At 29.7% G+C, this 12641-nt stretch overlaps 1 protein-coding gene across 5 annotated transcripts; it reads right to left on the reverse strand.

Annotated features, from left to right (window-relative positions):
* Window positions 1–9733: 9733 nt before the first annotated feature.
* On the reverse strand, window positions 9734–12224 carry LOC130943439 (uncharacterized). 5 transcript variants are annotated; one of them, XM_057871346.1, is made up of 2 exons: window positions 12095–12224; window positions 9734–10638 (listed from the first exon to the last, which is right to left on the reverse strand). In XM_057871346.1, exon 2 carries the CDS (start codon window positions 10547–10549, stop codon window positions 10076–10078), a length of 474 nt encoding a protein of 157 aa, XP_057727329.1. In that variant the 5' UTR covers window positions 10550–10638; window positions 12095–12224; the 3' UTR covers window positions 9734–10075. The 5 variants fall into 5 exon arrangements, with proteins under 5 accessions (XP_057727329.1, XP_057727300.1, XP_057727314.1 ...); XM_057871317.1 differs by having other exon boundaries at window positions 12091–12212; XM_057871331.1 differs by having other exon boundaries at window positions 9734–10641; window positions 12095–12211.
* Window positions 12225–12641: the final 417 nt, after the last annotated feature.

Here is a 12641-nt window from a genome sequence, read left to right on the forward strand (position 1 = left end):
ACTCTCTGTCGGTACAAGAAATCACAGGTCGGAAGTAAACTAGAAAAACAAAGCTACCTAGTTGCGCTTGGATAAAAGTCGGAGACCCCTGAAGGAATTTCTTAGTATCCAAATATGGGGCCCTCCCCCACACTTCTCGGAGGAACCCCACAACGGCCGCCTCCACTTCGTCTAGGTCGTCCAGACCATACTTCTCATAGGGGGAGGCCTCCAAACAATACAGGGGAAAGCAAGGTGAAGAACTCTCATCCAAGAAAAAGGGGTGGTGACCCTCTACAGCTTGAACTTTGAAAAAATAATTCTTAAAATCATGGAAGGATTCGTCAAAAAGGGTGAAAACTCTCCGACCTTGTATGGCCCGGAAAGACACCCACTGTTGCTTATTGTTTAGCCCACTAAAGGGTTTGGTCATATGAAAAAGATAGAAAAAAATTCTTAGAGAGGTCGGGAACTCCAAAGCCTGGCTAATAAATTGATAAATTTTCAAAAAACCCCAAGAGTTAGAGTGAAGCTGAGTAGGGGCAACTTGGCAGTGACGCAACACAGACATCTTAAAATTTGAAAAAGGAAGAAAAACACCCAAACGGGTGATCATACAATCATACATAAAGAAAAAATGAGGGGCCGCTTCATTGGCCCTCCCAAAGCAAACCCGGTCTTCTGGGCCCGGGACTACCAACTCATATTTCGGCTCATCCTCCTCAGAAGTACAAATTCTGTGGCGAGCACGAAGGTGGGCGATAAACTCAGTATCGACCGAAGGTTCCTCCCCTAAGACTGTGACATCAACCCATTGGGAAAGGATATCTACGGAAGCCATTTCTTTTCTTAAAATAGGTGACAAAAACCTACAAGGAAAAAAGAAAAGAAAAATAAAAAAAATGCGGTCTCTAAAGGGAAGGGATACGGAACCAAACAAAAATCCACAAAGCAACCTACTTGTCTACAAAATAAGAGCATGCAGATATAAGGCATGTTACAGAAGAAGAAAAAGCTAACCTTTATCTGAAAATCAGGATTGGAGGAAGCAAAAGACTTCGAACACAAGAATACAGCACGAACAAAGGAAGAAGAAATTTGAAAAAATCGCAGAAACGAAACAACGAAAGAGAGGGAAAGTATTTATAAGCATGCTAGGGGCACAATGGTAAAAGCGGGACAGTTATTAATGAGAATGCACCGTTACCAAGACCATCAATCCCTACGCACATCCCTAACGGACACGATGCTTGATTAGACGTAACTGTCAGAACCAAAAGGTTACGAAAAGTCACGTCGGTTTCAGACCATCACGTCGGTCCTCCAACAAGTCGGCTACGACCCCGAGTAGAATACTCGAACCCAAATCTTGAAAACAAAATTGGGCTCGAGTAGGGGCACTGTTCATACCCTAGCCCAACAGTAAAGGCCCAGGTCCAAACAAAATGCCTAATCCCACGGATTGAGCCTCACTCGGCACCGACCTTCGTCTTACGAAGTCGGTGCTCACCATGACTTGTTCTAAAGAAGTCGGGAACGAGGGTTAGCTGGCAGATAAGCACTCATTCAGATGAGTAACTGCCCCTAAAATCTCTCTAACCACTTCCAGTATCCATATCTTAACCTCCCCAAGATAAAGGGACGGTTAACACCCTAAAAAAGTGGCACTACTCCAACGGTGGTTATTGGTTCACCACTATAAATACACTGACATCCCTCAGGTATCTCTAAGCCCAATACTCTCTAGACCTGCTTACACTCTTGCTAACTTAGGCATCGGAGTGTCTTTGCAGGTACCACCCCCATTCTTTCACGCACACAAGTCGGGCGGAGGCCCCCAAAGCGCAGATCCACTCAAAGGCCTCCTCTTTCAAACGATTGGGCCAACTAAAGCCATCCAATCTATTAATCTCTGGTTACCTACCATAACAACACCCAAACAAGTCAAGAAAAATATCATGCTCCATGCCTGTTTGCACGTTGTATAATGAAATTTACTTATTTAAAAAATTTAAATTAATAAATATTAAAGACTATCATTATTCAATAGTTCTAAATTTTCAAATTGTTAAAGTTTCAATACTATATCGCGATGAATTCACTAATACAAAAATGTTAAGCCAAAATAGATGAATGATTATATATCTTAATTACACAATAATATATTATTGTTTAAATCTAATATTTATAATATTTTATATCAACCAATTTTCATTTAAATAAAATAGAACTTATATTTTATTAAGTGTAATTAAAAATTTAGCTATCTAGCTAGTACCATCTTTGAAGGTATATTGTATGCTAATTATGCACAATGAAAAATGTTAGTAGATCAATCTTTTTTATTAATATTAATTAATTTTTTATTGATTATGTTAATTTTTTTTATATTATTATAATATAGGATTTAAGCTTTAAAATTTAGTCTTTAATATTTAAAATTAATCAAATATTAATAAAAAATAAAAAAAATTATTAGTCGTATATAATTAGCTAGTAACTATTCTCTTCTTGATAGTTAACTTACACCTATAATTTTTTTTCACTTATACTTTTCTTTTTTTTATTTATTATGTTACTAGTATATCTCATTATATATATTTCTTAAAGTACTAGTACTACAAATTATTATTTTGTCAAATATTTTTAACTCGCAACACGTCATTATATATTGTTAATTATTTCATGCATTGAATAGTAATAAGGATCGGATGTTGATGTGCCTACCCTAAAATAATATATTATCGTGTCTAAAATTATACCAAATCTTAATAAGATATATTTTGTATCATATTAAATCTTAATCAAATAATTTTGTAGGTAGCTTCCTATAATATATTGTGGATAATGTTTTATCCATTATTCCTCAAATAATAATTGTTACTTGTTGTTGTTAAAGTTATTATACTACTAATAATATATTAAGATTAGTTTTAATCCATTGCAAAATACAAGAATTAAGAAATAACTTGAATTTAATTTCATTCCTAGAGTTTAATTAAGATAATTTCGATTATCTTATTCTTACACTACCAAAAACAAGAGATTTAGCCACTAAAAAATCTGTGGCTAAATTTTAAAAAAATTGTGACAATTACACTTTGGCAATAAATGAACATTTGTAGTTAAAGAGGACGACGCGTTTTTAATTAGCCACGTTTTTTATTCCATTAGCCACAGTCTTAACACCCGTAGAGACATTTTGTTAGCCACAACTTTAACACGTTTAGACACGCTCTTTTTCGTGGCAAAATAAAAAGATGTATAACGAAATAATTGTTTCTGCCACACTTTATCCGTGATAAAATAGGCTAGGCCGGACTTTTTTTGCCACACTTTTTTCTGTGGCTAACAATAAAAGTTAGATTAAAAAAATATCATAATAAAAATGTTCCTTAATATAAAACTTCATCATATAAAATTAAAAAAATAATAATAACATTCCTATACATATTATCCATAGTATAAAATATGAAATTAACTAATATTTAGTATTGAAAAATAAATATCCTGGATTACATGGGTTTAATGATAAAAAAAATATTCAAATGTAACTGTTACAAAATAAATATCAAACTTTGTTAAAATGATACAAAAAACTGAAAATCTAAAAGTATTAAGACAAAATGAATTTATCAATCTCTGCATTTCTTGTTAAACATACAGTCCACATGCAAAAATATTTTTAGATAAATAGCAAAAAGACATGTACTTCAACCACTGAATTATACATCCTGTCCATACTCCAGTTGTTTTGTGTGCTCCAATAAAATCTGCTAAGCAAGACAGAGTTCAGGAATCAAGCTAAAAAATTAATAGGCCATGATTTGACTCCATAGAGAATGATCAGAAAAATTAAGGTATAACACTTGCTTAAAAGATGTAATTTGCAATTACTTTGTAGCCTTCAATTGCTAGTTGCATAACATTTTTTAAAATGTCAATTGGTAATTTAGAATCTATCTACATCCAATAACAAAAGAAAAAATGCATATTAGGATAACAAAAAAGGTCTAAAATTAATTTACATTGTTGAGTAAAAAATATAAAAAATTAAATAATGTCAAAAAATAACATGAAGAAGTGCCATTTTATTTAACTTTGGCAGAATTCTAACAGTAACATGAGGACTTCCAACACTATCTTCCCTTTAGTTTAAATTTATCCATATTCATACAAGTTTCAATAATTACAAAGCCACAAAACTAAATCAAAAGTTGAACAATTTAAAAGAAAACACAAACTTGAATAGGGATCCCAACATCGACTATAGCCAAAGTTGCTGTATTGTTACACACAGATTTAGTTCCTACACAAGGAATATTGAGGAAGAGTTAGTAAATGGTAAAAAAAATAAAGATCCAGTAAAGAGAGAATATTAGATAAACATAAAAAGAGCTGTTTAGAGTTCTTTCTAATCTTCTTTGTGATTTAGGATTACCTGTAAAATCTTGATTTCTACTTTTTTGGAATTTTTTTTGGCGACTCAGAGAAACTGAGCAATAGTCTAAATCTGTGAGAGAATTCTTCTGATTTTTTAATGAGTGGGCTTTACTTTCGTGTTAAGTGGAAGTTACTTTTAAGTTTTTTGCCTAAAATTTCACTTGTATTATTATAAACGTTTACTTGAATTTATTTCAGTCAAGTAATTGAGATTTTTAATTTAAATTAATAGTTAACTATAATAAAAAAATATAAAATTATAATATATACCATATTTCAAAGATGATACATACTAATTAGGATTATGAATTTTGGCCTGTTGAATTTAAAAAAAAAATTGCCCAAGAAAAAAAATATTAAAATTTTGTAACCATCTCAACAAGAAACCTACGCTAATTTATGTTGGATATTTTTTTATTAAATTAATAAAAAAATAATAAAAAAATAAAAAAATAAAATTTAAGAAAATTAATGCATACTGTAAATTTGGGACAAAAAAAATGTACTCTTTTTATCATGAATTTTATATATACTTTTAACATTTATTCTCAATATTTTAACTAGTGCATCTTCGGTTACGCAATGCTGAATTTATTAAGAAACGAAGAAACTGAAAAATAGTATGAATTTATTAAGTTTTTTGCCTAAAATTTCACTTGTATTATTATAAACGTTTATTTGCATTTATTTCAGTCAAGTAACTAAAATTTTTAATTTAAATTAATAATTAACTATAATAAAAAATATGAAATTATAATTATATAGCATTTTCAAAAATAGTACATGCTAATTAGAATTATGAATTTTGGTTGGTTGGATTTAAAAAAATAAAAAAATTGTCAGAAAAAAATATTAAAATTTTGTAACTATTTCAAAAATAAACCTAAGTTAATTTATGTCGGATATTTTTTTAGTAAATTAATAAAAAAAATAATAAAAAATAAAAAAATGCATATTATGAGTTAAGGACAAAAAAATGTACTCTTTTTATTATGAATTTTATAGTTTTAATATTCATTCTCAATTAATTAGAACTATAAGCATGTACTTTTTTTAATACTATTTCAACTAATGCATTTCTTATCAATTGAAAATGGTTGGAAAGAAAAGAGAAAAAATTAACTATAGACAAATTGGATAAACCTGTGCCCTTAAAAATTGAAATTTATGATTAAAGTTTAAATTTGGAAATAGTAGAAACTCCATATAAAATTTTTGAAATAGATGGAAGAAAATACTCTTGATAGAAGCAGTAATTTAAAAATAGACATTGTTTGATTTCGCCACGGTGAACATTGAGTTTGTGACAATTGAGAGAGTCCAGCTCAAGTTGGCTACAGACAAACAAAAACGTGGAAAATTTTTGTACAATTTAGCCACGAAAAAAACAAAACGTTGTAAGTGGTTACGATGATCATGGAAATTTGCCATTGCTTCTTGTTCGTGAGTATTTTCCCATAGTAACTACCATGTTTCTGGTAGTGTTAGTATGTTGTGATCTCTATACATATATATCCATAACAAAAAAAGAATGTATCTCAAATTAATAATAAGATTTTGGTGTACAATTTATACACATCAATATTTTATTATAAATACCGGTATTAAGCATAATAATTTTGTCATGATCAACAATATTCTTAATCTTTATTTCTACTAATAATAAGTCAATAGTAATACAATGGTCAATAAAAATTACTCACTTCACTTAGCTCTTATCGTGGCTTGCATCGCCACTATGATGGTGACAGTGGCCGGAATGCTGCATGATGACGAAAACTATACCTTTATCATCTTGCAATGGGACGATAGGAGAGTGCATGAAAGCAAAGAAGGAATTTAAGATGGATTCAGAGAGCAACATAAAGATATTTGAATCAATGAAAAAAGTTATAGGGAACGGTGCAATAGAGAGGGATGGAATTCCATGTTCAAAGAATGATAATACTATCAAGAATTGTAGTTCGGGTCCTCCTGCCAACCGTTACAACCGTGGTTGTAATGCCTTTAATCGATGCAGGGATGGTGGTGGTGGCTCTGCCCATGGTTAAATTATTCATCTTCTTCTTCTTAATTATTTATTTAGCTATCTAACTAGGTTTAATTTATAATTTTTTTTTGTATATACACTTTAATTATTATTATAGGACCCATTATTAACAGTTATTAGTAGAAATTTGTTTTATATAGTAGTAATGTTATGATTTCGTTTGTTTCGATTTAGTTTAATATTCTATCTAAATAAAAAATTTAATAAAATAAAAGAAGAAGAGTCTTTTAATTTAGCTTGTTTTCTATGTTACCATTTAGTCTTTCTTAGCTTACTGTTATTGTTATTTTCTTTAGCTTTTATCTTTGATTACTTATCCATAGAAGAATTTCTATTAATAATGTCACTCTTGTAGTTTTTGTTTAAACGCTTAGACGTTAGGTTACTATTTTAAATATTTATCTTTTTCTCAGCCTTCTTTTTATTTTTTCTATATAAAAAAATTAGTGATACTCCAATAAAAATTTTACAATCTTTTTTATAAAAAGATACTTTATTTTAATAATTAGATAATAAATTGGAGAATTTAATTTTAATATATTATAAAAATATTACTTTTATTTAAAATATAACTACAAAAATAAGTCTTATTTTTAAACAAAGATTTTTATATAAAAATATTTTTAATATTTTTATTAAAGTAAGTATCAAAAATAATAGTGGCTAATATATTTAGCGAAAAAAATAAAAAGTGATATAACAAAAAATTAGTTAATATTAGTTTAAATATTAATCCAATATAAGAAAAAAATGTAAATATGTAATACGTATTCTAAAAATTTAAATAAATTGTTCTAAATTATAATAGAATTAATAACCACAATAAATATAAAATATAAAAACAAAAAGAACTCTCCCATATTAGGCCCAAATTTAGAAATCGAAAAACATAAGAAGTAATTAGAACTTAAAACGAAATGTTATCTATTTTATATAAAATTAATAGTTAAAAATTATTAAATAATTTAACACATTTGATTTTTAACAGATTTTAATTATTAATTTTACGCAAAATTATCTATATCTGAATTTTTTCTGTATATAAATTAAACTAAAAAAAAAACAGAAAAGAAAGAAGAGAATCACAAAATTGACAATTATTATATGGGATTTAATAGAGAATTTAATTTAAGAGATTAATTTTATAAAGTAGTTATGTGTATGTGTGAATAAACATGACCAACGTTATGAAAGGGTAAAGATAAACCGGACATCGAATCGTCCTTGGCATATCTCCTACGTTAGAGTTTAGACAACCTATTATACATTAATTTAATTTTTTGTGCCCATAAGCACGAATGAAGATTTTATTTTGATTTAAATGTAATTTAAACAATTAGCTTTTAAAAATTTAAGGCTTGAAAATGTTGTTATGGGGTTTTGTTGTCTAGACACAGACCCTGTTTCTCGTATTTGGGCACATTAAATTTTGCAGCGAATTAAAATTTGTAGATAATAGAAGATTGAATGAAGAAATAATGTATGATCGCATCTAAAATCATACCAAATCTTAAAAAAGATATATTTTGAATTATACTAAATCTCAATCAAATAATAATTCTATATGTAGTTTCCTATAATATATTGTGGATAATATTTTATCCATTATTCCTCAAATAATATTTGTTACTTGTTGTCTAAGTTATTAAGATAAAATATATACATATTCTCTACACTCCTAATATATCAAGATTAGTTTTAATCTACTGTGAAATACGTGAATTAAAAAATAACTTATATTTAATTCTCTAGAATAATGAGTATATATGATATCTTAAATAACTAATTAAGATAATCTCGATTATTATCTCATTCTAATGACTAGGACTAGCACCGGAATGGTGATACCACGTACATATCCATAAAACAGTTATTACATGTAACTATATTCAGATTTTATAATTATTAAAATAAAAATAGAATGTATCTCAAATTAATAATGAGATTTAGTATCCGATTTAGACATACCAATGTATTTCATTATAAATATTGGTATTAACCGTTGTCATACTTAATCAATAATATTCTTAATTTTTATTTCTACTCGTAAGTCAATAATAATATAATGGCCAACAAGAATTACTCACTTCACTTAAGTCTTATTATCGCTTGCATAGCCACCATGACGGTGACAGTGGCTGGAATGCGCATGATGACGAAGACTATACCTTCGTTATCATGCAATGGGACGATAGGAGAGTGCATGGAAGCAAAGAAGGAATTTGAGATAGATTCAAAGAGCAACATGGAGATATTTGAATCAATGAAGAAGGTGATAGGAAACGATGTATTAAAGAGGAATGGAATTCTATGCTCGAAAAATGATAATACCACAAAAAATTGTAGACCGGGTCCTCCTGCCAACCATTACAACCGTGGCTGCAATGCCATTAATCGATGTAGGGGTGGTGGTGGCTCCACTCATAGTTAAATTATTCATCATCTTTTTCTTCTTAATTATTTGTTTAATTATTTAGTATTTAGCTACGTTTTTGGTTATTCTTTGTATATCCACTTTAATTATTATAGGACCCATTATTAACCGCTATTAATAATAGTTTGTTTTATATAGTAGTAATGTTATGATTTGGCTTGTTTCGATTTAGTTTAATATTCTATGTAAATATAAAAAGTTTAATAAAATAAAAGAAGAAGAAGAGTCTCTTAATTTAGCTTATTTTCTATGTTGCCATTTAGTCTCTCTTAGCTTATTGTTATTGTTATTTTCTTTAGCTTTTGTCTTTGTTTACTTATCTATAGAAGAATTTCAAATTTTCTATTAATAATGTCACTCTTGTAGTTTTTTTTTTCCAGTTAATATGTAGTTTTTGTTTAAAGGCTTATAAAATAGATATATAGAGATATAAAATTAGGATTAAATATAATTTTGATCTTTAAAATATAAATTAAAAATTTTTTTCGTTTTCAATTTTTTATTGTATACAAAATTGTCCCTAAAATTTAAAATCAAATTTTAAAAAGTAGTTTTCAATTAACTACCGTCCGAATACATATTTGGAATCTTATACTTTTTTTTTATTATATTACTGTAAAAAAGTTTAACTATTCGTCTGTCAAACGTTTTGTTATTTTGATAGTTAATTATTTAGCTGAAAAAAATACATAATAAATATATATAAATACATAAAAATATATAATGCCTGAATTGGCAGCCGAATTTTAGTATATATAAAGTGTTTTTTATTATAAATCTAAACGTAAACTTTCATTGTATTTTGTAAATTATGACACTAACACCTGTTTTGGAAGCAATGTGTTGCCACAAAGTTACATAATTCAGATTGCCACAATTTATGAACATAAATTGGCAAGTTCATATGAAACTAAATGTCACCAAACCTAAGAAAATGCCTTACAATCTGCATGCTCCACCCTTCCTCAATCAGAAGACTCTTCATTCTCCTTTACATAACAGAAATTGCTGAATTTCCTCCTTGCAAAATTATAGGCACCATAGGAATATTTGGGTTTCTTAAAAAGCAAGAAATCGAGTACTTTAGCCGGCTCGAATCACATCAATCAGTATTGGTCTCAGACAAAGTGTTGCAAGCTTCTCTATCAGACAAATTGGGGCTTCAACTTTTAGACAATGCTCTCCGAAAGCTTTGAGAATCCGAGCTTCTTGAGCGAATTCGAAATAGGATTACCCCAAGCTTTATTGGGATGGCCACATTTAATGTCCACCACTTCAACAATGTTGGATCTCTTCTTATTATTTCTATGCTTAATCGAAGTTCTCTCAGCCGGAAAACCATCCGAATTTAGCATTGGTATTCGATGTCTATTATGCCTACCATTGAGTCTTGTTTTCGAGGAAATCCCAGAGCTTCCGCTGCTGCTGGCTTCATCTAATGACTTCCTTGGTTGTAGTTGTTTCCCAGGATTTGCGGCTGCAACCGAAGTTGAGAGTTGTTGAGGCTTACTTAGCGAAGAAGGTATCTGCTGGTTTGGTGCAGCAGAGTTTTGATCCAATTCTTTCATCATCAGTGAACTGATTGTGCCTGTAGTTCCTACTTTGATTTGTTCTTCTCCATTCTTGATCTTGATACCTTCCATTGATTGTGCCTTATCTTCTTCCTATTAGCTTTCAATAAAAGATCCAAAATGCTCAATGTTTTTGAAATGGAGATTCCCACTTCACTGTCCTGCTATGATCAGATTTTTCACTAAATTAGTAAGTAATTAGAATAATCAATTTTACAATGTAAGATTGAAAAAATTCAAAAAAAGTGCTATAACAAGAACCAATGATTGGTTTGTTCATGTGATCTATACTTGTTTCCCTTAACTGAGTCTTGAATTCAAGTATTGTGTATAGAAAAAAGGGCAAGGTTTTACTCCATAGCCAATACCAGCCCGACTCGAGTCAAATTAGTTGATTTTGATAAGTCATTGTTCAAGCCATAGAATTAGCCACAGATACAATTATCAAAGGCTGCCTACAACCTACCATTTCATCCTTTGGTGCGACCTTTTCCCGGACCTGCGTTAACATGGAATGCTTGTGCCCAGGCTGCAGTTCTTTTTTTTCTTTTTTAATCTATCATATTACTGGTCATACGCGATTGGATAGAATAAGGAACGAAGATATAAGAGAGAGAGAGTTAGAGTAGAATCGCGTATCAGGTGGTTTGGACATGTGAGAAGAAGATCGCCAGAGCACCCAATCAGAAAGGTGAATGAGATGGAAGATGGACAAGGGGTAAAAGGCAGAGGAAGACCCAAAAAGACCATCCATAAGATGGTCAAACGAGATCTACATGTAAACGGTTTCTCGGTAGACATAATACATGATAAAACTTAATGACATCATTTGATTTATGTAGCCGACCTCACCTAATATGACAAGACTTTGTTGTTTTTGTTGTTGTTGTTGTATCATATTACTAGTGGTTTAGGGGAAAAAGGGCTAAAAAAATTGCCATTGTTGCAGCATTAAATCAACAATAGATGAACAATCAGTGAAATCAGAAATGAATAAACTGGTTCAAATAGTAATGCTCACTTAACTAATACCACAACAACAACAAACCTTATCCCACTAGGTAGGGTCGGCTACATGATCAAATGATGCCATTGAGCCCTATCATGTATCATCTCTGCCACACTTAACTACTACATCTTTTTTTTTTCTTCTTCTTTTAAATACAAACCAAGGATAAGCAAACCAATTTTCCGGAAACACCAAAACTTAATGAACTAAGCAGAAAAAAAAAAAAAGATAAGATTTATTTCAGAATGCATGATGTTCTTACTACAACCATACATAATATGAGGCTGAGAGTAATATCAACAACTTATTATCTTTAAGCAACTGAGTCCAACGTGAAAAAGAAAAGAAATGGGGAAATAACAATTTTTAAAGAAAAATGAAATAAAAAGGAAATGCAACTGATCTAGAAAGCAGAAAAACACTATAATCACAAAAAACAAAAAAAAACAAAAATACTACAAGAATTGCAAAACCACTAACTTCAACTTAATCAAATAGCTTCAAAAATTATTACACAGCAGAAATGTCATAAATTTTTAGATGCAGAATGTAATACAGTTAATAATATTCAAAGGAAAATGAAAAGAAAGCTAGGTTATGTTACCTACAAGCATTGCAGTTCAGAAATTCACAGCTCCATAGTTTCAAAGTTGCAGATTTGAAACAAACCCAGATAATATTTTTCTCAACATTATTATAAAGTTGTAATCTTTTTTGCAAAGACCTGTGTGCTTAGGGAAGTTGGCATTAAATGCAAGAATGTGAAACTTCCCTTTGTTTTAGGCAACTTTTTTTTGGACCACATAGGCTCCAAACAAAAATATTATTTATTTATTTATTTATATTAATTTACTTAAAGTTTAAAATTCAACTAAACAGACAAAATCATATCTAATCCTCCAACTTTGGACAAAAGTTTTGTCATTATTTTCATTTTGAACCCTGTCGGGTTCATTGTAGGTGTGGTACGGCGAGGTTAATTTTCAAATCAAATTTCCACGTGCTTTTAACTTTTTTTTTTAAATCATTTTAATTTGAGCTCTCTTATTCATCTTCAGAGAACAAAAAGCGATTGAAAGATAGAAGAGGATTTTATATTGTTGCTGAATATTTTTTTTATTAGACTTTTTAATACAACTACTTAAAGTGTATAAT

This window comes from Arachis stenosperma, chromosome 1 (assembly GCF_014773155.1).
Source record: "Arachis stenosperma cultivar V10309 chromosome 1, arast.V10309.gnm1.PFL2, whole genome shotgun sequence".
Lineage (NCBI taxonomy): Eukaryota > Viridiplantae > Streptophyta > Magnoliopsida > Fabales > Fabaceae > Arachis > Arachis stenosperma.